Source organism: Anas platyrhynchos, chromosome 27, assembly GCF_047663525.1.
Source record: "Anas platyrhynchos isolate ZD024472 breed Pekin duck chromosome 27, IASCAAS_PekinDuck_T2T, whole genome shotgun sequence".
Taxonomy (NCBI): Eukaryota; Metazoa; Chordata; class Aves; order Anseriformes; family Anatidae; genus Anas; species Anas platyrhynchos.
The window spans coordinates 8627780-8655056 of NC_092613.1; the positions used below are offsets into that span (position 1 = coordinate 8627780).

The 27277-nt window shown below is 61.2% G+C and overlaps 1 protein-coding gene across 1 annotated transcript; it reads right to left on the bottom strand.

Annotated features, from left to right (window-relative positions):
- Window positions 1-1820: 1820 nt before the first annotated feature.
- MAPKAPK2 (MAPK activated protein kinase 2) lies at window positions 1821-26335 on the bottom strand. Its single transcript, XM_038168401.2, has 10 exons — window positions 25770-26335; window positions 5964-6103; window positions 4445-4509; window positions 3908-3987; window positions 3703-3829; window positions 3263-3338; window positions 3048-3172; window positions 2841-2926; window positions 2648-2728; window positions 1821-2255 (listed from the first exon to the last, which is right to left on the bottom strand). The coding sequence occupies exons 1-10, from the start codon at window positions 26037-26039 to the stop codon at window positions 2112-2114; spliced, it is 1194 nt and encodes a 397-aa protein (XP_038024329.1). The 5' UTR covers window positions 26040-26335; the 3' UTR covers window positions 1821-2111.
- Window positions 26336-27277: the final 942 nt, after the last annotated feature.

Here is a 27277-nt window from a genome sequence, read left to right on the forward strand (position 1 = left end):
GGGACACCCTGGGGACCCCCAACCTGGGGCTCAGAGCCCAGCGGGGGCTCCTCGTGCCCGGCCCCCACCACCTGCGGAAAAGCCTCAGGTCCAGGATGAAAACCGAGGGTTTGGAGTCAAATCACCCGACGGGGCTCGGCCACTCACACGACCCCACCTGCAGCCCTGCCTGCCGCCCCCACGCACCCCCCGTCACCCCCCAGCAGCCCCTCGGTGGCTTCTTCACCCCAGGAGGGACCCCGGGAGGAGGAAGAGGAGGAGGAGGAGGATGGCACTGGAGGATTTTGCTACTTCCTCCCCTCCTGCAGACGCTGCAGCCTCACATGGGGACGAGCAGCACCGGTGGCTGTGAATCCCAGCGCAGGGGTGACAGCGGGGACGGTGGCAGCCGGGTCCCCGGCCCCACACGTGCCCCAGCACCCACGGCACGGCTGCGAAGCCGGATGCGCAGTTCCCCCTGCCGGCACCCGGGCGCAGCACCCACAGCCCCAGCACCCCAAAGGAAACCCCCCCTGCACAGAGCCGGCCACCAGACCCCATTAGGCAGCCGAACCCCGAGCAAAGGGCAGAAATGCCACGTCCCCAGAGAACGGGCTGGGGGAACTCAGCCTCTTTGGTGGAAAAAAAAAAAAAAGACTATTTGGTGGAAAAAAAGGCAATTTTAGGACACATCACGAGAGCAACCACCTGGGGTGCTTCCTACACAGCCACGCAAGCAAGGAGGAGAGACTGGGTGACGCAGAAAGTGTCTTTAATCCAAAGGACTGAAGAGCAGACCAGGAAGATTAGTATAAGCCAACAGACGGAGGGAAAAAGAAAAAAAAAAAAAAAAGATAAAAACTGCTTCTTAAAATAAATCAAAATTCCATACAGTGTCTAAAAGATCACCTAAAAACTAAACATTGCCTTAAAAAAATCTTTTTTTTCCCCATTCAAACACATTAAACGCAGTGAAACATTGTGACAAATAATAATAATAATTATTATTCATGGACTAAAGACTTCAGCACAGCCGTTCTGCTCTGGGAGCAGGGGATCGCTCCCGGCCCCCCTGCAGGAACCACATTGGGGGGGCAGGGGGGGGACAGCGTGACCCCAGCCCCGCACCACTGCACCCCCATCTCCTCCATCACCCCTGGGACCCCCAGTGCAGTGTCTGGCTCTGGGGGGGCAGGAGGGGAGGGTGGAGGCGGGGGGAAGCATCCTTGCCCTGCGCATGGCAGGGGAGCAGGGGGGGCACCGGCCTCCCACCTCTCCCCCCGCCAACCCCTGAGGTCAGAGCTGGATCGCAGGCACACACAGACCCCGATGGGTGTCACGGAGGGGGGGGCAGCACCTCCGTACCGACGGACACGACGCACAGCCACGCACAGACAGACAGCAGCACGGGCACGCGGCCCTCGTGGGGAGCCCTGCGCGCCCCGGGCAGAGTGGGGGCTTCCAGTTCAGGGAGGGCTCAGGGAGGGCTCGCTGCTTTGGGTTTTGTTGTTGTTGTTGTTGTGGTTTTTGTTTATTTTTTTACCCACAAGAGTGCTTTGAAAGCAGCGGATTTCCAGGCCAGCAAACAGCAAGCGTCCTCCCGCATCCGTCCCCATCCCCCTATGGGGAGGGAGCTCCCCATCCCTGTCCCCATCCCTGTCCCCTGTCCCCATCCCCGTCCCCCTGCCCGAAGCCTGCCTCTAGCCAGCGCTCCCAGGGCCGTGCTCCCTGGGTTTCAGCTCTACAGTAGTTTTTAAAAAATACGGATACGTTATATACCCTACAAAGGTCACCACAGGAATTTCCATGTCTTTGGAAGGAAGGAAAACATAACAAAAACAAAAACACAAAAGCCGAAATGTTTCACAAAAGAAGAAAATAAAATCCAATTATCGGTGTCATCCACCTACAGGACAGAACCCCCCGGCCGACGCGCGTGGATCTGACGGGGACATGGCATCGCCTGCTCCAGAAAGGTCAGAAACACAGGTGAGTAGCTAAAAATAACTAGTCTGGTATAAATGTCTGAATTCCATGCGCTTGGTAGAACAGTCTGTCTCTTTGTGTCTTTTTTCTTAAAAAATATATATATATAGTTATTGCTTTCTCGAGGGCCGCCGCTGCTCGCGCCCTCAGTGTGGGAGCGCAGTGGGCTCCGCAGGGTTGGCTTTCTTTCGCCTCTTCATGAGCAAAGGGTTGGAGGAATCCTCGATTTTCTTGATCTTGATTTGTTCGTAGTCCACTCGCATGGTGGCCAGCGCGCTCGTCATCTCCTCCTGCGGGGAGGGGGCACAGCGCAGCGCCCGTCAGCACCGCCACAGGGCGGCAGGGACCCCCCTGGGGCCGGGACCCCCCTCCAAGGACAGGGACCCCCAAGGACAGGGACCCCCCACCCTCCTCCCGTGGTCCTGCTGCTCACGAGCAAGTTGTGGGACGGGCCTGACAGACCCCCAGGCAGTTTTTCCAGCCTCCCCCAATTCCACAGGACAGCACAGGGAGCTCAGCGTGCCCCCTGGGAGCCTTTTGCTTTCCAGTTTTACACCCAATTGCAATTCCAGCACAAATCAGCCCGACTTGAGACCTTCCCAGCGCAAGGGGGAGGCAGAACCGGACGGCACGTGGAGCACAGAGCGTGGCACAGCCCCAAATCAGCGGGCCAGGGCCTCACCTTCACGTCCTCCCACAGGTCCTTCTCCTCCTTCAGCACGCGGCTGGTGTGCAGCGGCGTCTGCGGCACCTGCATGGATTGCTGCAGGGGGAGCGGGGCAGCATCAGCCAGGAGCCAGGGCTGCCCCTGCCTTGTCCCCATCCCCGTTCCCGTCCCCGTCCCCATCCCGTTGCCCCAACAGCCTCACACCCACCATGATCCAGGGGTGGTTCATGAACTCCGTTATCGTCATGCGCTGGGTCGGGTCCGTCTTCAGCAGGTTGCGGATCAGCTGCTTCACTGCAAGAGCGGGGAGGCACATGAGCAGGGCCCCGGCAGCTCCCCTCAGCCCCAAAACACCCTCGTGTGCCCCCCCCCAGCAGACCCCAGCCCCGTTCAACCCCCCCACAACCTCCTTTACCTTCCTCCGACACTTCCGACCACTCGGGGTTGGGAAACTCGTACTGGCCCATGCGGATCCGCTTCTTCATGCCGGGGGAGATGGCGAGGCCGTGGTTGGAGTAGAAGGGGGGGTACCCACACAGCCTGCATGGGGGGGCAGAATCAGCGCGTGGTGCCCAGGCTCTGGGGGAGCCCCCGGTACCCGCTGGGATGGAGAGGGAGCGGGTGACTTACAGGATGTACATGATGACACCGAGGGACCACATGTCACAGGATTTGTCATACTTCTCCGGGCCCAGCACCTCGGGGGCTGGTGAAAAGAGGCAGACACACGGTGAGGGGGTGCTGGGGGCAGACAAAGCCCCCTTGGGGCACAGGGAACGCTGCAGTGTGGGATGCTTCACCCACGCAGTGCTGTGCGCATGAAGGGGCTCAGCCCACACGCACGGGCAAAGCTTCGCCCCCCAGAGCAGTGAGCGCAGTGCGTGCCTGCACCGAGAGCAGCACAAAGCACCCCACAAGGAGCCGTCCCAAACACCCCTCTGCGGTCAGGTCACGGTGGGCGCAAAGCCAGGGGGCTGCACCACAGGGGAGCGAGCGTGGCCCCCTCCAAGCCTCCCCGCTTGGCTGTGACCCCCCCCAGCCCTGCAGACCTGTGAGAGCTTGGAGCTTACCCACGTAGTACGGCGTGTAGCATGGCGTGGCCAAGGAGTTGTGCGTGGTGGTTTCTTTAGCAAAGCCAAAGTCAGTGAGCTTTAACACAGCGTTGGGCCTTTTGGAGGTGTACAAGAGGTTTTCCGGCTGTGGGAAGACAAGGGACAGGAGGTGAGGGCTGGCAGCGGCCCCGGCAGCACCGCGGGTGAGCGCGCAGCGCGGTACCTTCACGTCCCGGTGTGCGATGTTGATCGAGTGCAGGTACTGGATGGCTTCCCCAATGCTCTTCATTATCTCTGAAGCCTCTGAAGCAGTAAGGAAGCCATTGAAAGCGTTTACGAGTGAGTTACGACAAGCACAGCTCCCTGGTTACTCTATGGACCAGGAGCCAAAGAGCACGGCTGCAGCCTGAAGGGTTTTTTCTCCCCAAAACCTCCCTTCCCAAGCAGTGACCCCGCAGGCTGTGGTTGCCCTATGCAAACCATACCCCAGAATTCACATTTTTGGAGCGTGGGGGAGTGTTTCTGTGCTTGCATGCAAGGGATGCACAGGGGAAGCTGAGAAAACATTCCCAAGCTCTGCTCTTCACTGAGCAGAAAAAATCAGGGCCGTGATCAAGGACTGGGCGCTCACATCCAAATTCCTCAATTCCCCAAACGCAACTGCTGCTAATTCCAAGGGCCACTGAGGAAATGGGCCGCACCAGAGATGCTCCTACAGACAGCAAGGAATGGCCCAGAGACCAAAGCGCAGGGCCCATACCCCGTTCTGTGAAGGCCTGGTCTCCCCGGTCCTGGATCCGGCTGAAGAGCTCCCCACCATCCAGGCTGCAAGAGAAGCGGGTGGCGTTAGGTGGGCGCAGGCACCCCGGTGCCTCTGCCAGCAGCTCTGTGAGATGCCCCAGCTCGAGCAGCACCCAAGCCTTTGATGCCCAGCTGAGTGCCGCCCAAGCTCAGCAGTAAATTTCTCTCTTCTCCATCCCTGCCCTTCGTTCGGCACTTCTGGGCACTGAGCGCTTCAGAGCCTCCCTCTTCCAGAAATGAGAAGGGCAGAGGATTCACACATGCTGCAGAGACACGGGGTGCAAACGGACGTGGTCTCTGTGCCAAGCCACAAGAATGCATTTACAGTAAAGACGGCGAAATGCTCCGCCGTGCTGAGAGCACTCCCAGCCTGCTTGGCCTACTTTAGCTCTCCAGGCGGCCGAGCTCAGCACTACGCAAACCCAAACCCCGCGGTGTGCGAAGTGCTGAGCTCAGACGGCTGCGCAGGTGAGGTGCTGGCAAGGGGCCACGTGCCCAGCAGATACCGGGCTGCTCGGGGACCTCCTGAATGCCCCGACAGCCAGGGCACGGCACAGGGCTCGGCACAGGGCTCCAGCAGCATGACCCGCGTGGGACAGCTCCCATGGGCTTGTAGGTGGGAGAGGCAGGGACCGGACCCCTTGCAGCACAGCAGCTCACAGGTATGGCGCTGAAGAAGGGCTGTGGAAACCTCATCACGGCTCCCACCCCCATCAAAAGCTCCCCCAGGTACCCTGGGGAAAGGCTCGGCTCCAACAGAGACCAGGGCTAAGAACAGGGATCGCTTCTCCGTGAGAACAGGGACAGCAGCGCTTCCTGCCTTGGCCTTATCTAACTCCAGCAGAAACAGCTCCCGGCTTTCCCAGCGCAGAGAGCATCTCGAGGGAGCTCCCTGGACACAGCCTGATACCCACGACACGGATAGCGCCGAGCCACCTGCCCGCTCCCTGCACCGCTCACCCCCTCGCCCCCCCCCAAGCAACCTGCCGGCTTGCCAGGGGAGAGGTTTTGGCAAGGAAGCTACATTAAATCACAGCTGCGGTTGGGATGTGGTTTCAATACTTTCCCCTTCATTCCTCCTCCTCCCCAGGTTATATCAGACATCTACCCGAGCCAGCCCCGCTCAGCAGCTGCTGCGCCGGGCGCTTCTGCTCGGCTGCCCCGCAGACCGCACCGCGCCGCTGGGTGCCAGGAACCCAGCGACCTCCCCGGCTCTCCATGGCCGAAGCCAGTTTGGTTATGACCCATCTGCTACCAGAACCCAGGCCTGAAGCCTCCCGAGCGCCAAGCATGTTTTCAGAATGACTCAGAGCCAGCGCCACTCCCGCCCAGGGCGCGCAGCACCTTGGAAGTCCGTCCTGCGAACACCTTCAATGCTGCGCCTCTCCTGGGGCCGGCGTCCCCACGGTGTCCCCAGCACCCAACGCCACGGGGCCGGGTCCCCCATTCCCCACCACCCGCCGGCAGCCAGGACTCACCACTCCATGACGATGAGCAGACATTTCCTCCCCTGGTAGAGGTTCTCGTAGACGTCCATGATGCGGACGATGTGTGCGCACTGCGACGCCCTCCAGTGCAGCTCCACTTCCCTGCGGGCCTTGGGGCAATCCTGCAGCATCTGCGGGAGAAGCCAAACCCCGCTCAGCGCCCAGCCTGGCACCTGTGGGGAGCTGGGGACAGTGCCCCGCTGGCACAGTGCCCGGGGTGTGGGGAACACGGGGGTGCAGCCGGAGCGCAGATGCTGCCCGCAGGCTGCGGCGAGGCGCTGGGGCGCTCAGTGCAATGCCTCCAACCCCATCTAGCGGGAGCAGCGCGAAGCCACCTGCCCCGAGAGGCACCCAGCAGGGTGACGGGGCTCGCTCAGTCCTGTTAACCCTCACCTGAACGCCCGACCCCGCTCCGGTGACCCTGGATGGAGGACGGAGCAAAAGCAGCAGCTGCAGGGAAGGCAGATGTCCCGGGGAGCTTTCCCTTTGCTCCTCCGCCCCAGCAGTACCGAAGTGCTCCAACAGAAGCCAGGCTTGTGCATTAGAAGGGGTTTAATCGGTCTCGCTCCCCAACGAACCCAGGGCTCCTCTGTACCCTTCTCCTCCCACCTCCTTACAACAGCATAAGCTGCTCGCCCTCACTCCCTCGCTCTGGAAGCTTCTCCCAGCTGCCTGTCGCCTGTCTCCCACCCTGGGGGTCTGCAGGCAGCGCCCTGCCAGCGTGACACCAACCAGCACGACTCCCCACTGCATTTACGAGAGCTTCTTTACGCCGTGCCAGCAGCGCTGCATCCCCCCGTGCCACCCAATGTCCTCGCCCTGCCCTTTGCAGCCCCCAGGCAGCCGCACAGCACTCGGGGCAGGGAGGCTGCCCCACACTGCCCATCCTCTCCTGCTCCCAGGGCCACCATCTGCATCCAGCCACCACCGCTGGCTTAAAACCTCAGCCTCCCGCTCCGTGGGACAGGGACATCATCCTGCTTGGGGCCCCCCCATGCACGGGCACGATGCAGGAGCCGCTTCGGAGGCCAGCAGCAGCACAGCATGCATGCCCAAGGAGGGGACAAAGCGAACAGCCAGATGTTCCCTAAATAGCAGGCTTTTCGCCCAAGCAGCAGCAGCCCTTTAATGAGGCCCTTGCCCTTCCCAGAGCCAGCTCACAGTTCCCAGGTGCAGGAAGGATTAAGCTAGTCTGCCACAGACTATTAATTACCATGTTTGTCAGGATAAACAACCAGCCTTAATTATTATACTCCTAAATATAGAGCAACAACAGTGTCGATCCCGAGTGCATTTCATCTTCCTTCCTGCCTCCAGCAGCTCTCGGGGCCGGGCTCTGTGGGGTGAAACACCCGCTGCCCCCAGCCAGGACCGGGTCTGTGATCCCGGCTCAGCAGCGGTGGCTCCAGCAGCAGAACAGGCTGGCCTCAAAAAAATACTGCTGCATCTCCACAGCTCCCCCCAGAGCATCCTGGCCGGTAAAAAGGCTGCCCCCACATCCCCCCGACCCGCCGCAGTGCGTACAGGAGAGGTGACCGGCGGGGCAGATGGGAACACCTCATCCCTAGGGGGGATGCACGCCAAGGAGGGGAGAGGAACAGCCCCGGGGCTGTGCACAGGCAGGAAACATCAGGTTTGGTCATTTCGCAGCATGCGACAGCCTCATTGTCCGCTCGGTGCTGCAAAAAGACAGCCCAGGCGGCTGCCACCAGGGTGACAGGACCCGAAATCACGCCCAGGATCCCGCTCCTGGTGCAGCCTGCTCTGTGACAAGGCGTGGTACCTGCTTTGGCCCCAAAAGACGTGAGCTGCCCACTTATAAATGAAATGCTCAGCGGCTGCACCCACCTGTGTTTGTAAGCCCTGGCTGAGGAACAGCAACTCGCGATCCTGCCTGCAACTGAGCTCGCCCTTTGCCACAGGGACGGGGACGACCCCAACACCCACCCGTGAGCCAAATGCCTGGGTTTTTGGTCGTGTCCCTCCCCGCGTCCCTGGCTCTGCCCCCACGGGGCTCCTGCCCCCAGTGCTGGGACTTGGCGGTGCCCAGGGGAGCGGAGGGCAGGGCGATGACGGCGCCAGCCCCGAGGACACCAACACCGCTCACAGCAGCCCCTGAGCGGGCTTCAGAGCCGCTAAGCAAACAGGAAGCACCGGGGCTATAAAAAGCAAAGCAAGAACCGAGTCATGAGAGAGGGCAGCAGGCACTCGAGGCACTCCTGGCCACGGCTGCCTCAGAAAGCTCCCCGCAGCTCCGGGGCTGGAGGGCGGCTTGATGCACAGGAGAGGTGACGAAGCAAGGGCACAGCCTCTCCCTTCTCACCGAGCCATCCCCATCCCCAGCACCAGGGGACCCAAACCCACAAAATCCCGCCCGGTACAGCCCAGGGCAGCTCCACGCCTCGGTGTGACAGCTTGGAGCAGGCACAACAGCCTCTGGCTGGCAGCTCCTCTGAGCCCCGCCGGCCCCGAGAAGAAGCCAGGCAGCAAGGCAGGGACAAGGCCTGGAGAAAGTTTTGTTATTCACGGCTCTGCCCCAAAAAAGCCTGGGTGGGGAGTCAGGAAGTTTAAAAGAAAAAGAAAAAAAAAAAAAGGAAAAAAAAAAGAAAAGGAATTGTAATTACACGCAGGGAAAATTGAGCAGCAGGAAGCAGCCAGTTAGCATAACTCTGAGCAGAACAAACAGGAGAGGTACAGAAACATCCATCCAATTTTCAGGTCACTGCGAGCGCTTTTAAATAAGCTTAATTGTGTTTCCAACGAGCTGGGAGGCAGCCGCCTCCATTACCTGTACCAGCACAGCCGTGACATTTGCTTTTGTACTCGGGCACCCACAGGCAAGCAAACAGCTGCCTGACAGCCTTCAGAGCACCCCCCGCACCTCCGCAAACAGCCCGGCCTCCCTGCGATTTCCTGTTAGCTGTGGGATGGAGGAGATTCAGCCTCGTTAAGGGAAGGAGCAGGAGCGGGGCTGGTTGGGAAATGCTCCCGGTGCCAGCCAGAGGCCGGCCCCTGCAAGGCTGCATCAGTGCCGCAGCGGGGCAGGATGCAGAAGGGCTGTGGCAATGCCCACGCCGTGGTAAAAGCACCCCACGGGCGGGCAGCAGGGTGCTGCTCCCACTTCTCCTCCTCGCCGCTCCTTCCAGCCGCTGTGCCGGGTGGGATGGAGGGAACCAGAGCAGAAGGGGCGGCCGCTTGGGCCGAGGGCAGCTTCGGCTCCCCAGCCAGCACCAGGGCATCTCCTGCTCCCCGAGCTCGGCCCCGCAGTGGAAGCAGAGCCCTCCTCCCCGGCAGCTCGGTGCCATCGGCACGTAACGGGATCAGCACGGAGCCCTGCGAGCCTCAGCGGCTCGGTCACGGCTATTCTGAGCACCGCGGCCCCGCCTGCCCTGCGCCTGCCCCACCGTGCCCAGCGGGCACAGCTGAACCCACCAAAAACCCCACAGAACCAACAGCAAACGTCCAGCCACCCGGCCCCAACAGCACCTGTCTCAATTTCTGGTTACTTCTCCACGTGTTCATGGAAGGCAGGGAAAGAGACAAAAAGTGGTTTCCCCCCGGCATCAGGGGAGAAGCCCAGCCCTGATGTGCCCAGTCGCTGCTCAGGGCTTTGTCCGCTGCCCCAGGCTGAATTAACGCCATTTTGGTGCTGCAGAACAAAGTTATTTTTCTACAGTCTGCTGCTTGCTCCGGTCACTCGTCCAACGTATTTGGGTGTGTTTGGTAACACTGCCCAGGTCCCCAATTTAGCTCTGGCATCCAGGGCGGCCCACAGCCGCAGCAATATTCATATTCCTTGGCTTGCGAGGAAGAGGCTGGGATCAGAAAGCACCTTACGTCTCCCTGGTGTCCACAAAGGGTTCACTGCCCCCTCCCTCTACCCCCACCCCAGCCCCACTGGGGGCCGCAGGGGCTTCAGAGCAGCTCCAGGAGCAGATTTGGGAAGTCGAGCTTGCCAAGGGTTACCCCTGCCCGGCCAGGAGGGCGATGGCAGGGCAGGGGCAGCCCGCGGGACACAGCCGGGTGCAGCTCAGCTGCCCCCACCTCTGCTGCCTCCTTCCACGGGGCGGCTCCTGCGGACCCAGCTCGATGACTTCGGGTGGGAAACCAACAGGAATTGGTGTTTTCAGAGAGAAACCCACACACAGCTGGGAGCACTGCTCAAAGACGGAGGGAAAAAAAAGACCCAACACCAGTATTGAGCAGGGGGATGCTCCAGCACCAGGCAGGGGGTGACTGTCCTGGCACTGGGAGTCTGCAGAGCACCAGGAGGAGCCGTGGGGAGGGACGGGGCCGTCCCGCAGCTCCTCTGCCTTTGGTGCAGCACCGCGGGCACCGTGTTCCGTAACCGGATCCGGGTTACGAAAGCGTCCGCGGACGGAGGGCAAGGGCAGCGCCATGGGGCTGACAAGGAGCAAGGAGCCGGAGCCCTGCGCTCTGCATAACCACCATGCTCTACAAAAAAAGCCCTGGAGCAAAAGCCGGGCAGTGGCGTGCGTTCCCACAGGGCTGGACGTGCCTCAAACACGGCTGCGCAGGGAAGATTTTGGTGTTTGCGCTCCTGAATTGCTCCCCAGCAAAATGCTGCCTCATCCTCGAGCGCCTCACTCCCAAACCTCTCCGAACCCGCTGCAGCTCAGAGCCGCCGGCTGAGCCAATTTTTCTGCTCTGCAGCCCCCGCGAGCCCGCTGGGTGCAGGCAGCTTTGCAGAGGAGCAGCCCCGGCACTCCGCAGACACCCTGACCTTTCAGCAACCGCTTCCAGTTAGCAAGTGAAGGCCGGGGCCGCCAACACGGGCACCCTCCGGAGGGCCCAGGGCTGCAGGCCAACACCTCAAAGGCTTTGGCTCAGCCCCACGCAGGCAGGGAATACCTGGGCAGGCAGCAGCGTGCGGGAGCCGCGCTCTCTTGCATCACCCCACAGCTTCACAGCCCCCAGGGCCGGTACGGGTCTCCAGGGCAGGGCAGGGGACTCCTCGTCCACGCTCACAAAGCCCCTCCGTGCCCAGCCCCTCAGCCCCCAGCCTGCGTTTGCTGCCAGCAAAGGCTCTGACGAGGCTGAGCCGAGGTAAGGGGCTTCCCTTTGCTATCACAAGCTGTGGGAAGGTGGGTGGGAGCCAGGAAGGAAGGAAGGAAGGAAGAGAGCAGAGCAAACAGGGGAGCTGCAGCCGCGCACACACGCTCACAGCCCCTCGCCTGAGCGCGTCCTGATTCAGCCTCGCCGCCCCCTCGCTCGATGCTTCGCCGTGACTCACGGCAGGATTCGCACGGGGAGCGCCCCAGCACCCAGCCGGGAGGTGCTGAGCGCCTGCTGTGGGGTTGGATGGGGCAAGGAGCCGAGCTGCCCCTTCCCCAGAGCCTGACACCGTGGGACCAGGCTGCCACAGGAGCGTGCCCTTTGCTACGCAGCATTTTAGGGAGCTGAACATTTTCGGACACCGGCCTTGGCTGCTCACCTGCTGTGGTGGCCACCGAGGCCCCAGCTCCACGCTCACGCGGGCACATCAGCTGCTCCTGCAGCCTGGGTATCTTTATTCCCCTCTTTTCCCTGATCTCCAGTGCTCCACCTGCTCCCAACACAGCAGCACACACATCCCTTGTGCAGGAGCCGTGCCTCTGGGGACCCTCCGGCAGCAGGACACCCCCCGGAGCAGCCTGCACCAGGGGGCTGCAGGAACCTGCTCCCGAGGCACAAGGAATAAACCTACAGCACGGAGCTGCAAGTCGTCACCCGCCCCCGCTACCAGAAGGAAAGCAGAGCAGGGGCTGTCCTGGCCAGGCAGCAGCGAGGCGAGGAGCATTTTTCCCTAATAAAGCAAAATGGTTTCTCTTTGAAGGATTTGCCTCTTCCAATCTTTTCAAGTGAACCGGTTGCCAACTGGCACCAGCTGCGTGACACGTTCGCAGGGCTGGTGCCGGACACTTTGCACGTGCTGTGCCGGGACCAGGATGACCAACTGACCGTGTCCCCCTTTTCTTTCCTCTGCCTTTAGTACCAGAGCATTTGGGATCCCCCAGGGGACCACCCCACATAGCCAAGCCCCCCAGGTTGCCCCCCAGCCCTGACGCCACTGGGACGGGGCGAGCAGGAAGAAGCCCAGCTTCCCCTCACGGTGCCTGGTCTTGAGCTCCGGAAGAGAAATCAAACTGCCAGTCCCAGAGGCCGTGCGAGGGATGAAGTTACCCAACGCAGGAACACTCACCGCTCAGTTACAGCAATGACAAAACGTGCGGCTCAGGAAACCTCCCCCACATCATCCGGGCTCACACACGGCCCTTTACGTTATATTTATGTCCTCCCCATGGGCAGCACCCAGGGGTGAGCAGATCTCCCTGTGGGCTCCCCGAGCAGCAGACGAGAGCCTTCAGACAGGAACCACATTGCAGCCTGCCACACCGCGGGGCTGCCTCCCTGCTCAGCTTCATTCGGGGCACAAAGATCGCAAGGAAAGCCAGTAACAGCCAGCAGCCACCACACGCGGTGCATTAGCGGCTTCATCCCCCCGCTGCCTCAAAGCAGAGGTCATCCTCGATACCCATTTGTCTCCAGGAAGATGGAAAGCTTGGAAAAAGCATCCCAGGGAGAGAATTATTCGGATTACTTTCCCCCCAAAGCACCTCTCGCAGACAGAAAGCCAAAATAGGCAAAGCCCCAAGCCCGTGAGCTGCATGGCTCCACGTTTTTCAGGCGCTGCTGCCCACGCGCCCCCCACGCAGCCCCCACACCACAACACCAGGAGGTGATTTCACAAGCAGGCAGAGGACGGAGGGCTGCGAGGGAAGCGGCACAACCATTGCACGGCGCTTTCACAAGGAGACCTGCAACACCAAGGGGGGGCCAGCAGAGCCCCAGCACGACGGGGCCTCGCGCAGCCGGGAGCGTTGCACCATCCCCTGCAAGCTCCTGCTGCAGGGGGGTGCCGGGGACCCCCACCCGCCGCCCACCCCCTCAGCCCAGGGCATCTGCTGAGCATTTCCTCGCCCACGACAGATGTGGCAGCTATTCAGGCTTTTCAGGCAGCAACAAAAGCCTCGGCGGGCGCACAAAGGCGAGGAGCAGAAGAGAGGCTGGGGCTTAAACAGGAGCCACCTGCCGGGGGCCCGCGCCCCCCTCCCCGTGCCACCGGGACACCCGTGCCCGCCACAGCCCTGCACCAAAACACTGCACCATCCGTGGCGAGAGGTGCCCGAGGACACCGCCCCGATGCCAAGGGAAGTGCCACCAGCACAGCGGGGACATCGGGGACGAGGGCGTAAGGAGGGGGCCGCGGAGCTCGTGGAAGAGTCAGAGCAGGTAAACGGCGACTGGGCGGCAGCACGAAGCGTCCCCGCTGACTCACCGCACACCGACGGCAGGCTGCTGCGAGTGCTTAATGAAGATAAATAAACAGTTCCTGCTTCGTGGATCTGAGAAAAAACAGCAACTCGGTGCCTGGGTTTTGTGTTGGGATCGTCATCTTCTCGCCACTGTACATCAAAGAAACACAGAGTTGGGGTGAATTGGGGTGACTCCCCCACTGCTCCTCTCTCCAGCAGGGTCTGCGCTGCATGGTCAGATCCCAGCCCAGGCCCTCAGCAATCATTACCAAGACCCTCGGTGTCCTGTCACGCAGGACGGTGTCCTGGGGTGCGTCAGGACATCCGTTAACCAGGCTGGTGCCAGCGGGGCACGAGGACGGGTGCCTGCACCAGGAGCATCCCAGTGTGACCAGGGACTGACTGGGAAAGGCCCAGGGCTCAGCACCCAAAGGGCCCCTCAGCAGATGTAGGTGCCACAATGGGCACTGCGGTCACGGACGAGGAGGACAGAGGTGATAAATCACCCCCCGGGAGGGCAGAGCACGTCGGCACCGCTGGGCCCAGCACTCCCAAGCCAGGCCGTGTTCCAGCAACGCAGCTCGGACCGGTGCTCGAGCAGAGGGTGAACGAGGGCCAAAACGCCCCAAACCCAGCCTGCCACTTCCTACGTGTGCTGAGATGTCACCCGGCAGTGACAGGGACACCAGATGAGGTCTGAGCAGGGATGGGACCGGCTGGCTTGGGAGCAAGGCAGAGATCACCAGAACTGTCACCAGCACCGCTACCAGCATCGTCACCACCAGCATCTCGGGCCCTTTTATCTGCACTACAGAAAGTGAAAGGAAGATGAGAAGTCAAGGGAGGGGCGAACATCTTCACGTGAGCTACGCCCCGCTGAGGCCAGGGCTTTGTGCACAAACACTTTTTTGCCACCTCCTTGCAAAGCCTTTGAGGCCACCCCAGCCCTCCCTTCAGGCTCCCCCCCCCCTCCAAGTCCTGCATCTAATTAGATTTCCTATCAGAGCCACCGCAGCGGTGAATGGAAAAGTGCATGCATGTGCTTTCCGATAGGAAGAGGCTGATATTTCTGGGTGTGTTTGATACAGAAGCGAGCGCTAACGTAAACCATTAACTCAGCTCTGACCTCCGTACTTTGCACCTCCTGCAGGCGCTGCACAGCCTGGAGCCCGCTGCTGCAACCCCCCCGCAGCACCCCTGCCTCCCTCCGTGGCAGCACAAGGTGCCAGCTCTGGGCTCCGTGTCCGTAGGGATCCCCTCCTGGAGGACACAGGGACAGGCTCAGCCCTGTAGTGCTGCCTGTGGCCGGCTGAGCAGCCACCGGTGGCACTTGGAGCATCCTTTTGGCTGTCTGGCTCCAGCAGCCCCAAAGCCGTGTTCTGCCTGTCTGCACAGCGAGGCCCAGATGAGCCCATCAAATCTGTTTTTGGGGAGCCCCTTTCTCCCAGCCAGGCTGGGGCCAGATGGAGGGAAGCCCACGGGATGCAGCACAGCGGTACTGAAGCTCCTCTCGCCACCCAGGACATCACCAAGGTTTTATTTACGTGCCCTTGAAGCCCGGTGACGCACGCACGGCACGTTTTGCATCACTCTGTCCTTTCCTCGGCGATTTGTTTAGAAGCGTCTCATCCCCTCGGCGGGCTCTGTCAACACCGGGGCTCACAAACACCTTCCAATGCCAAACCCAGGGACGTGCACCCCAATCCCAGCACCCCAAATCACCCCAGAGGCGATGAACCCCACAGCACAGACTTCCCCATACCCCAAAATGATGCTTGCATCCGACCAGCCCCGCTGAGGCCATGGGGCTGCCCCGTGCCGGCTGGGAGGCGTTTTGCCCCCGGTCCCCACGTGGCCTGGATGCAGCCCTGCAAAGCGTAACCAGCTCCTGCATTAAGCGGCCGCTGCTCCCATTGAAAGGAGGTTTTGTGCCGTGCAGGGGGAAGGTCGGAACAAGAGCAACACGGGGATTTCATAACACGCCTTTGTCTGCGCAAGCAGGGGCCCCACGGCTGCCTCCCTCCCCAAACACACTCCCACCCCCGGCTGCCGTGACCGCCCTTCTCCAGCCTTTGTCCCTCCACCCCACACATGGAGGAATGACCCTAAAAGCTCCTCCGGCTTCCCCAGGGCTGCCAGCCCTGAGTGGTTCCCTCGCTGTGAGGGGCTGCCCTGCGCCTCCTCCTCCTCCTCCTGCTGCCCAGGGGAGTCCTGCACCCCCGGCACATAGCGAGGCCTGCAGAGGACCTCGTATGAATCCCCCCGCTTGGGATGAACCCACACAGGCTAAAAGCCAAGCAATGCCCCAGATCCCAAGCTCCCCGTGGGCACCTTCCCCCAAGCACTGAGGTCAGAAGCATTTTGGGGCCGACCCCGGAGCTCAAAGCACTGCAGGAGGCCAAGCGGGCAGCCAGGCAAGCAGCGGCCCGGCCCTCCCCACGGGCCTCTGCCACCCTTCCACGTGGCCTCACAGAGCAACAGGAACCGAAAAGGGCTTTGGGGCCCTTTTGGGGCCCTCCTTTAGGGAGGAGGACGTGAGCCTCCTGCCAGGCACCACTGGCCCCGGGGAGGCCACCCCAGCACCCCGGTGCTCAGCACCCTCGGCTTCGTGCTCCCCCCGGCTCGGCCCCCCTGCGCCAGGCATCCGAGACAATTCCAGCTGAGAGGAAAACACAGTTCGGCTTCTATTTTAAAAAGCCCTTGTTGCATCCTGCTGGCACCTCATTAAAGCACTCAGGACACGGCTGCTATTCTTAGCTCTCCCGGCCTCTCGCAGTGCCGGGCACGGGGAGCGGGCAGGAGGGAGGGGAGGGCTGAGGGAGGGAGGCCCATTAGGGCCAGGACGGGGCCCAGACCAGCGTCCCGGTCAGCGCCGTAACCTCGGAATACCTCATCCAGCAAGCATGCATAATTCATCACCCAGTGCCTGGATGCCTCCACAAACACCATCAGAGGAAAACCCTCCCCTCTCACCAGCCCCAAGAGGGACCCACCGGGCTCGGTCTCCGCAGGCTGCTCCCACTACGAGGTCGGGCACTGGCAATGCGGCAGAGCAAGGTGTCCATAGCGGAGGTTTTGTCCTCTTGCACCTTATAAACACGCAGTGAAAACAGGCTCTGGGAGGACTCGCTGATCCTTCCACAGATGCCCCATACCCCGCACATGTTTCACCTGTTAGAGCACCATGGGAAGGGAATAAAAGCATAAAGGCAGGGGCATTAAAACAAATGAGCAAACCCTAAACCTACTGCCACGTTTTTTGCTGCCTCCCTAGAAGCTGGACCGCTGCTTGGGACTCCTCTCCTCAGCCAGCCCCGTGCCAGCCCCTACACCCAGCACCCTCGTGGACATGGGGCGAAGGGAAGCGGCTCTGGGGCTGGCCGGGGGCTCTCGGGTCCAGCTCTGTAGGAATTCAAGCTCCTTCAATCCCAGTTATTGATGAAAAGGGCTCAGGGCCGGGGGGACGCCGGGCACAGCCAAGCAGCACACAGTCCTGCCTTTGTCCAGCCCAAGGGCTCCTCCGGCAACCCCGATGCTTCCCCGAAGGCAATCCCTGCAGCCTGGCAGGCGCAATGACACCAAGCAGATTAGCTTTGGGAAACTGCGTCCCCTCCGAGCTGACTGCAGTACCTTGCGACCTCGCTGTCCTGTGCAGGAGGAAAGCACCCAACGCTACCACGTCCCCCCTGCTCCTCCTTCCCAGGGTCGCTCGCCTGGCTGCTTCAGTGCGGTCTTTGGATAGAAGGAAATACGAAAGGGACACTTTGGTAAACGGCACAGCTGCCTGGCCTGCAGAACAGAGCCCGTCTGTGTTGCCAGAGCTGTGCAAAGCTGAATGAACGGGCTCCCATCAGTGAATCCTCATCTGATAGCAGTGATGGAGATAAACAGCATCCCTCTGACGCTGCCGGGGGGCTCCAGGGACACCAGAGCAAGGGTTCAGGGCGGGGAGGGACGGGTCCCCAGCCACCGACCCCTGAGGGTGTGCGTGCACACACAGTGTGATAACAGCAAAGCCGTGCATACCACGGATTTTTGGCAGTGCTAGCTCCCTGGGACGTCTGTTGGGTTACAAGTTTGACCTTAAGAGAAGGTGCCAGAAACGGATTCAAAGAGAACCAGCAGCAATGCAGAGCACTGGAGAGGTGACAGGCTTTGTCTGGGTGTGCAGAGGAGAGGGGACAGGGATCTGGCAGGGGACGGGGGTGTCACAGCCCCACCAGGGGCACAGCACGCTGCTCCACGGCAGCTCCAGCCCGCAGGGAGGGAGCTGCTGCTCAGCCACGTGCAGAGACCACACTGTAATCAGCATGAAACCCCCGGCATGTTACTCACCCAGGCTTCAGCAGCCCAGGATTTGCATCCCTAACGACAGGCACCTCGGGCCGGACTGGCCACCTCCCTCGCTGCGCCCGGCCAGGAGCTGGGGCCGCAGGAGCACCCAGGGCACCTCCGAGCCCCGCGGAGCCGCAGCGCTTCCCTTCCAGCTTCCATCTCACGGCGTGGGCAGGGAGCTGCTCTTAACCAGCAGCTCGTGCTCACAGTGAGGTGCTGGAAGCTTCCTCTCCAACACGAAATAAAGACGGTGGGAGGAGAGGCGAGGAGGGAGACGGTAGATGTCCTGCTCTGACACAGAACAAGCCACTGAGTCACCAAAGCCAAGCGGCGAGGTGTGGCAGCGCCCCTGGAGCGGGACGGCCCCGGAGCTCGGCCATCACCTGCCTGTCAGGAGAGGGCTGCGTGTTTACGTGGTCAGGCAGGAAAGCAGGGAGCGGTGCTGGGCTCTGAAGTCCCATCCAAGACCCAGACTCAAAGCGAAATTCTCATTGGTCCCGGAGAGGTTGCTCTCGCTCACGTCCCTGGCCCTGGGAAGGGGCTGCTCCTTGCAGGGACACCCACTGAAGACAAAAGCAAACCTCTTGCAAGCCCCCGGGTTAGCCAGGGTGAAGGCGTCCTCCCAGGGAATTCAGGCAGGCATCTGTCTGGGGGCTGCAACGCTCACGGGCTCCCCGAAGCAGCCTTCCCACTGGCGAGGAGGCACCGCACACCCCATGCACCGGGGTGGAAACCCACACCCAGCCTGCGGCACGGGACTCCCCCCAAAACCACCGCAGCCCTGATGACTTCCAGGAGATAACCCCGGTTTAAACTTCCTGGCAAGCCCACCCTTCCCAGGGAGAGGCAGCCAGCCACTGCGGCAGGGCGACTTATGCAACAGCAGCCCTGTGTTTTCTTAGCAATCTGCCCAACGTAATGGGCAGCGGCGTTGCGAAACGGCTGGAGAGGAAAAGAGGGAGACACAGCAGAGCCTGGAGGGGAGCAGGCAGGCGGCAGGAGGCTGTTCGGGCTAAGCAGAGTCCTGCACTGGCCGTGTCGGGAAGCAGCAGCTCCGGGAGCCGCAGGGCCGGGGCACTCGCACCCACAGCAGCACCAGCTGAGTGAGCACGGCCCCTGCCTTTTCGCGAAGGCACAGGGATATAGGATGTGTTCAAACTGTCCTGAAGTGTGCTTACATGCCAAGATGGTAGATGCAATGAGGCTGCCACAAGGACTGAAAATAAAAACACGTCGCTGTTACCAGGCCAGCCTCCCTCCCCTTTTATTTTTCCTTGAAGTGGCTGAGGATAACTTGCATTCCTTCTGGTGTGCTTGCACGTGACTGCACATACCTTCCCGCAGCCCAGATAAGCCGAGACACCCGGGACGCCGTGCCCATTTCCGAGCAGCTCTGCCTGACCCGGCTCCCGCCCGCACCTACCAGCCCGAGAAGCAACGAGCGCGGCTCCTGCGGCCGCCACAACGCGCTGCCAAATTTCCACAGCAGCCCCAGCTTTTGTTCCAGCCAGATTTCCCTGAAAACACACGTTTGGCAGGGAGTCCGAGGAGCCTTTCAAGAGGCTACGCTAGCTGCGCGCCGCAGCTCGGGGCCAGACAACTGGCGAGGACCGCAGACAGAAGCGCTGCTCAGCTCTGCGAATGCTTGGAACAGAGGAGGTGCCCCATGGAAACCCCCAGATGAGGCTGCCCAAAAAGCACAGGAGGGCTTCAGCCCCTCAGCACAGAGCCCTGGGCCGCAGTTGTGCAGCTTTGCCCTCCAGCAGGCAATGCTCGGGCAGTGACAACCTGAGCCCAATGCACGCTCCTGTCCCAGGCCAGCAGAGCTGAACGGGCTCAACCTGACCGGAGCACCCCGCTGCAGCCGGGTCATGCAAAAAGAAGCAGCAAAGGTAATTAGGATGAAGCAAACGAGTCCATCCCTCCGCTGATCCCAAATCTATATCCCAAACCGGGCCATCTTATGGGAGCAGAACTGCGAAGTCCCTGCCTGGCTGGAAGCCCCTGGAACATTCAGATCTGAGCTTGTGTTTTGAACTTTATCTCTAGTTTAGGCTACAGCCCGCTGGGCGGCCAGGCACACAATCACATGCAGCCCTGACGCCAACGGCTTAAATAATCTCATTACATATGACGGCAAAGGCCGCAACAGTCACGGACCCCTCGAGCCAACTTGCTCACCTGCCCTCTCTGCGGGGAGCAGTTATTTTGTCCCAGCAAAGCCCCCGCCGACGGAGGGCACTAATCCAGGGGAAGATGCTGTCACCCTCCCTGGTGGCATCAGGCTCAAGATTTTGCCACGGCGAGGCTCCATGTGCTCAGAGGGGCTGCTCCAGCACCCAGCCCTGTCCCCAGCCGTCCGGTGATGGGACAGTCCCACCACCCTTCACGTTTTCACAGCTCACAGCACCTCGAGCAAAGCGCGTGTTCCGGGGCATCTCAGGGCAGGGGCTCAGCAGCACTCCGACTCGTGGCCTTCGGTCCCTTCCTGAGGCCGTGAAGCAATCCGTGAGTTAACGCAAGCATTAAACCTGTGGTCGCCACAATCCTGCCCCAAACCGGAGATCTTAAAAGGCTGAAATCTTTGAAAGGAAGCGGCCGCTAGGCATAAAGGAACAGCGGCTTAAAAGGCTGTTTGAGGTCTCTGCATTCAGACTCGTTCCTGCGTGAGCGCACACGGGCACAGGCACTTGACAAGGAACCACCAGGGCATCACCCCCAGCTCACAGCATCCCCCCCTGCCCTGTCCTCAAACCTGTAGGTAGGGTGCTCTCAAAATCAGGGCATCACCGCCTGCCCCACAGATCACCACGATGCACAAAGGCCCTGGACCGTGCCAAAATCCCTGCCCACAGCAGTGGGGTTGGAGCAAGAAGGTCTTTAAGGTCCCCTCCCACCCAAGGTGTTCTTGAAACGTCAGCCCGAACACATCCACCTGGGCTCACAGCTGGTTTATTAGGGAGAAATGGGGTAATGCTGCATTCACCTGCCTGCAATTGGGGCCAGTGGAGGGATTGCCCCGGTCCTCATGCGTCTGTACCCAAAACCAGCAGCCTGTGAGCTCAGCCAGCTCCTGAAGACCCTCTCCACAACTCCTGCTTCAACCCCCCCCCCAAACCCCTTCCCGCAACACGGAGAGGGGCTGAGCAACCCAACCAGCCCCGGCACGGGGCAGGCGATGCTCGGGGGCTATCGGGGAGGGGAGCCCCGAGCCAGAGAGGCCCCAGGGGCAGCCCCACAGCCTACGGCAGCCGCCCCAGCCCGCCGCAGCCAGCCCCGGCGCGGCAGAGGGGAGGCAGCGCGTTATTCTTGGAAACCAGGAGGTGAGGTCATGCTGCCTGAATGCTGCTGCAACTTGAGGCCAGGCGCGCAGGGCCGCTGAGAGGGGCCTCCTGCCGCACCGCACCGGGGGGGTCACCAGAGCCGGCAGGGAGACGGGGGCTTCAGCACGCTGTGGGCTCCTTCCTCGCAGTCCTTTGGGAAAGAGAAAGTCCCCACGGCTCACACGGTGCAGGTGTAAAGATGGGAGGGTGTGAGGCCCAGAGAAGGGATGGGGTTTAAAACTACTGCACTCATACTGCTGTGAGGGGCTCGTGAGGGCTCGGCTCATCACCAAGCACAGCCCAGGGCCAGCCCAGGGCCATCAGGGTGGCCAAAAGGCCACAGCTCCAGCCAGCCCTGTCCACCCGCTTCATAGTGTCTGCACAACCCAGCAAAGCCCGTGCCCCCCGCACATCACAGCCCGAGCACAAGCCCGGCTGTTTCAGAGAAAAGTCACCTCCAGGCTTCCTTGGCACAAGTTTTCTCGGAGTTCACCTGTGCCGCCCATCCAGCCAGCACACGAGGAGGCCCAACGTTTCAAGAGGCTTCGAGTTATTATTTACACTGTGCCCAAATGCACACAGAGCTCCACGGCAGGCAGCACGTGCCCAAGGAGCCCCCGGCACCGTGATGCTTTACAGCACCCATGGTGGCCAAAGCTCGCTGAAGGCCAGGCAGGAGCTCAGCACCAAGGAATTCATCGTTTTACCTGGCGGCGTCTGGCTATTAATCACACACACACCACGGAGCTCATGGAGGAGAGGGCAGGCTCCCTGTAAAGCCCCAAAGCCCTGCATCCCAGCATCTGTGAGCACAGGAAACGCGGATCCTCCTCTGCGAGACCTGTGGCTGAAGGCATTCAATTACTAAGAGGAAGAGCCCTACCATTTCCTGAGCATGTGCCAGAGCACAAACCAGCCCCCGGCTCCCAGGCCGTTATCAGTTTATCTCCATTGTAGATTTGACTGCTCGGAACATGTAATAGATTCGGAAGGGATTATGGCTGATCATAAATTGTTTAAACAAACTCAAAACCCAAGTCAGTAAACTCTTTTGGTCAATGAGATAATAAACCGCTGCCTTGGAAAAGCCCCAGTGATGTCACTATACTTTCCATAGCTTTTAAACTATGAGTTGCACAAAAATCCACAGTGAAGACATTTTTGGTTACATTAAATACATAGCAGAGCTCAAAAAAAATCCCACCGCTGACACAGAAGCAGACACACAGTGAGGTCTGTTTCCCATGAGCGTAAGCCCGGGATATTCATACACTCCAGCACTTAGGGAGTATTTTTCCAGCTGGCTTGTCCGAGGGACAAAGCATTTGATCTCAAACGAAGCTGCAGGGAAATGGGGTGCTCTGCTTCCTTAAACACCCGACCCATGGTGGCAGAGAGAGCACGAGGCCACCAGCGACACGAACACTCATCCACAGTGCTGATAGCAGCTCCGATACTGCCTGCCCTACTTCCACGGCAGGCGGCCGAAAAGAACAATAAACCACAAAAGTACTGGGCTCTCCTTCCTCCTCCTCCATCAGAGGAACCATCGCTCACGGTATCTGATGAGACGGAGGCCGAGCGAGACTGAGTGTTTCGCAAACATGCCCCCGAGCTCCAAGGATGCTCCAAAATCCGGGCTGCAAGAGGGGACAGCTCTGCAGGAACTGAAGGGAGACACAAAGATTTCCTGCTCTGAAATTTGGGTGAGGAGAGACATTTGTTTGTTTTAAGGGAAAACTGCTCCACGGAGAGACACACGGGGCAGAGAAAAACTCATCACCTGCCGCCCCTGGGCTTCATTTTCCAGTCTGCATTACCTGCCGTTTGCTTGTGAAATGCTGAATTCGTACAGCTCGCCTTCAGCCCAACATCTCACCTAAAGATTAGCAGAAAGTGGAATTTGCAGCACGCACACAGCCCTCGCTCCCAGCCTGCGCCACTTAATGCCCACAGCCTGACCACAACGAGCAACGCCAAGTCCAGTCAGCGGTGACCTACATACAAGAAGTTCTGCAGGGGTGACAAACCTCGTCATAAATCACGCCAAGGAAGAAAGGGGTAAGAAACCACCCAGAGCTCGTGTTTCAGCTCCACTCGTCACCTCTCCACGGCCTTCCCGTTCCCACCCTGCTCCACACCCAGGAGCAAATAAACCGCGGGGTCCCCACCGCCGGTGGTCGGGCAGCTCAGGGCTGAACGTGGGCAAGGAGCACCCGAGTCAGAAAAAGCCGTGTTTAGAACCATCTGCTCCTGAGCAGACAATTCATGGACTCCACGCTTGAAATGTTTCTTGATACCAGAAAAAAAAAGAAAAAAAAGAAAAAAAAAAGGGTGTGGGAAAGCATTGAAACAATATTGATCTATAAGAAAAGGAAAATCTCCTGGGTTTACCTCGGTACAGTGCAGCAAATAGAACTACCAGACAGCACTACCACCCATTAACTTGTACACAGCACTGCTGTGTGTCTCCGACATGGGCCATTGCACCAGAAAGAGGAGAAAATTGGCTGTAACGTTTCACTAAAATTGGCTGTAACGTCTCACCGCCGCCGGGATGCTGCCTCTGAGCTCAAACTCTCCCGGAGCACCGGAAAGTGCTCTTAAGCAAAGTGACCCTCAGCAAAATGCTAACTTCAACGCGTCTCTCTGCTTGGGAGGGAGGTTTAGCAACATAATAGTTGCTGCTGCTCCAAGAGGAAGCACAATGTATCCAGGAGTCACCATTAATATTAAGGAGACACCCAATTGTTTCCTTCACCGCGGTCATGTACAAGACCTTGGAACAGAAAACATAAAGAGAAACCGCTCCGAATGGAAAGGTTTGCTGCACAACCAAAGCAGGCAGCGTGAAGAGATTTCAGCTTTGGCTGCTGGATAAGAGCCATGAGAATTCTTTTAAGCATCATCCGCAACATGACAACCCAATGCAATCACTTCTGGGTATCCCGCTTTAGGTCATCATTCCACGCTGATGCAGCCCATGAGTAATTCCGATCCAAATACCTCTCTGCAGGTCCCTAGCAAAGATGTCATCCCGGCTGTGAAGCAGGGAGCGATGCTGTCAGCACACGCCGCATCCCAGGCAGGCCCCCCATCGGCAGAGGGACAGCCACGGCTCGCAGCTCGTGCTCCCCAGGGCATGAAGGGCACACGCAGCTTGCCCAGCTCCCAGGCTCCCGGCAGAGCGGTTTATAGGGGCTGGAAGGAATCGCTTACAGTAGCAGCTGTGCTGCTCTTTGGAAAGCCAGAGACGCATCCAACAGCCCAGCTGAACTTTCCTCTCTCCGCCGGGAAGTGCGAAGAGGCCGGGGCAGGGGACAGAGGGGAGACCAGCAGCTTTCCAAAAGATTCACCAGCGGGCGCACCTCATCCTCCAAGAGCTGCGCAGCCATTCCACAGCGTACCATTAAATCCTACACCACAAGATGCTTTTCCATATTGCCAAGGACACGACACAACACCTAGCACTAAATCCCGACCCCGTCCATGGGTAGCAGCAGGGCAACAGCACAAACCTCCGGCCCTGACCCTCCCGGCCCGGGTTTGGCCAGGAAGGAACCGCTGCAGCTCAGTGTCCCCCATCCTCACACCACCGCTGCCATCCTTCCCCTTTCAGTGTTGCGAAAGGGAAGTGCTGGAATCCACGCTTTAAATAGTTGAGTCAACTGTAGAAGTGGTGAGGAGCGCGCCTGTCAAAACAGAAGAGGATTTCGCTAATTTCCATCCCGACGGGCTGACAATACCTCTCATCCTGCAGCGTGACAGGGTGCAGCTAACGACAGTCGCCTGCCTTTTGGGAAGAAACCTCCAACTTTTTGCTGTCCGACTGCACAAGGCCCTGCTGAGCCGCACGTGTTGAGCGCCGTCCCACAGTGACCCCGCGCACCCCGGCAGTGCCACTTGCACCCCCAGAGCCCACTCCTTCCACCTGCCCATTCCTTCCCGCTAGGAACCTCAGGTGCCAACAGACGGGCAACTCGAAAAGCAAAGGAGGGGAGGGTTACGCATCCGCCCAGCGATATTTTCAGCCTTCACGATTCTCAGGGTAACAGCGAGGTTTCTAACAGCTAATGCGTGGGCACCAGGCGCATCTCTGCTAGGGAACACGGCGCTCCCGTGGCGCCGGCTGTTCGTGCCCGTGTCCCCCAGCGCTCCGTCAGCCTCCACAAACTTCCCCGCGTCCCTCTGCTGAAGGCTCCTCACCTGCGCTCCGAAGGCTCACCCGAAAAGCGGGGCACAGCCCCGGAACGGGGCGCCCCTCGGGTTGTGCTGCTCGGCTGAGGACCCCCGGAGCGGGAGCGGGTTGGGGACGCTGGAGGGGCAGGATGACACCAAACCATTCCCCTTCCAACGCGGGGAACGGCCACTGCCCCTTATTCCGTGTTGTTTCAGTGGGTTCCATTCCCCATCCCAAAGGGAATGGGACCAAGAAGCCGGCGGACCCCCGGACCCCCACCCACCCCCGTGGGCCAGCTCCGCGCTGGGAGGTGTCACGGGGGGGGTACCGGGGCGAGAATCCCCCCGGGGGGGCTGCTGCCGGGCCGGGGGCTTCTCGCTCGGCCTCTGTGCTGCCCGGGCAGGCGGGGCGGATGTTATTTGGCTGTGGGGAAGCCCTGAAGCTGCGCGCCGGGGCGCTCCGTGGCGAGCAGCGCGCAGCGGGGCGGGGAGAGAACCGAGCCCGGCCGGGCCGGGCGGCTCCGCGCCCCGACGGGGGCACCGGGGGGCAGCGGGGATGGGGTGGGGGGGGCCCGATCGGGGGAGAAGGGAGGGAAGGGGAAGGGAGGGGAGAGAAAGGAGGGAAGGGGGGGCCCGGCGCGCACCTTGAGGGCGAACTTCTCGCCGCTCTTCTTGCTGAAGATCTCCAAAACTTTCCCGTTGATGCCGAGCCCCAGCACTTGCGTGGTGACCTTGTAGTCGTCCGTGATGGCATTCTTCCGGATCTGCAGGCCTCCCTTCCCGGGGAACGGCGGCAGCGGCGGCGGGGGCGGCCCGTGGGGGGGGGCGGCGGGCGGCGGCGGCGGCGGGGGGGGCTGCGGAGGGGGCGGCTGCGGGCTGGGGAAGCCGGCGGGCGGCGGAGCCCCGGAGAGCATGGCCGGGATTGGGGGGGGGGGGGGTCGGGAAAGGAGAGAAGATGAGGAGGGGGGGGGAGAACGGGGGGAGGCTGCCGCCGGGCTGCGGGGGGGCTCCGGGCCTCGCAGCGGGGGGCAGGGGGGGGAGAAGCGCCGCCGCCACCGCCCCCCGCCGGTGCGCCCCGGCCCCGAGCGCGGCGACGGGAAGAGGGAGCGCTCCGGTGCGGCCGCGGCTCCTCCTCCGCCTCCTCCTCCTCCTCCTCTCTTCCTCCTCCTCCTCCTCCTCCTCCTCGCTCGGCTCGGCCCGGCTCTGATGTCAGCGCCTCGCCGCGGCCGGCCCCGGCCGTCGGGGGAGGGACGGGGCGGGGACGGGCAGCACCCGGCGGGGCGGGGGCACCGAGCACCGCCCGGCCCCAACGCCCCCCTCCGGGGCGCCCCCGAGGCGGGTTTGGGGGGGGTGACGCCAGGAGACCCCCCCCGAGGGGCAGCGGGCACCAGGAGGGGGCCCCGACGCCGCCGCACCGAGCCCCGCGGGCACCGGGAGCCCCCAGAGCCCCCCCCGAGTGACCCGAGCCCCCCCGGGGGCGACGCCGCCCGCAGCGCTTTGTCTGGGAGCGCTGAGGAACGGGAGGGGGGAACAAAGCGGCAGCACGAGGAGCGGCAGCGGAGGGGGGGAAGCCCGACCCCAAAGGGTAAAGCCCGACCCCAAAGGATAAAGCACGGCCTGGGGGCAAGGGGCTGAGCCCCAGCCCCGTGCTCGGCCCAGAACCCGGCAAAGACGGGAGAAAGGCTCGGAACTGGGCTGGGAGAGGAGGGACCCGCGCTGGGTGCGTGCTCCAGGCCCTGGAGCTGCCCCACGAACGCCTCTGCAGCTGGGGCAAAACAGGAAATCAGAATTGTTCATTTCGGGTGTCAAACGCACAGCCTGGGTGGCACGGGTAAGCCCGGCTTTATTAGCACAGAACTTGGTTTTTGGCACCCTGTCCCCCAGCTGCCCCCAGGACGCAGGGGCCGTGCCCTGCAGGAGGAACCAGGCCCAGGAGGCACAGCCCCAGTGCCCAGCCCCCAGTCCCAGGCTGGTCCCAGCCTCGCCACCATCACCAGCACGGACCAGGCAGAGCCCTGGGAGCCCCAGAAGGTTCTGCCGGAGGGTCCCGACCACATCCCGGCCAGAAACGGCCGTCCCCATCCACCCGCGCTGCTGTCAGCAGTTTCGCTGGTGTCACAAGGCCAGAAGGAGCCACGGACGCAGGACTTCC

Excerpts from the sequence above, each read along its gene's own strand:
- MAPKAPK2 (XM_038168401.2), bottom strand. The coding sequence starts at position 26,039 with ATGCTCTCCGGGGCTCCGCCGCCCGCCGGCTTCCCCAGCCCGCAGCCG. Across the intron at positions 3,173-3,262 it reads GGTGTCATCATGTACATCCT|GCTGTGTGGGTACCCCCCCT; the intron begins GTAAGTCACCCG and ends CCCCCCATGCAG. Across the intron at positions 2,927-3,047 it reads GTCGGAAGTGTCGGAGGAAG|TGAAGCAGCTGATCCGCAAC; the intron begins GTAAAGGAGGTT and ends CCGCTCTTGCAG.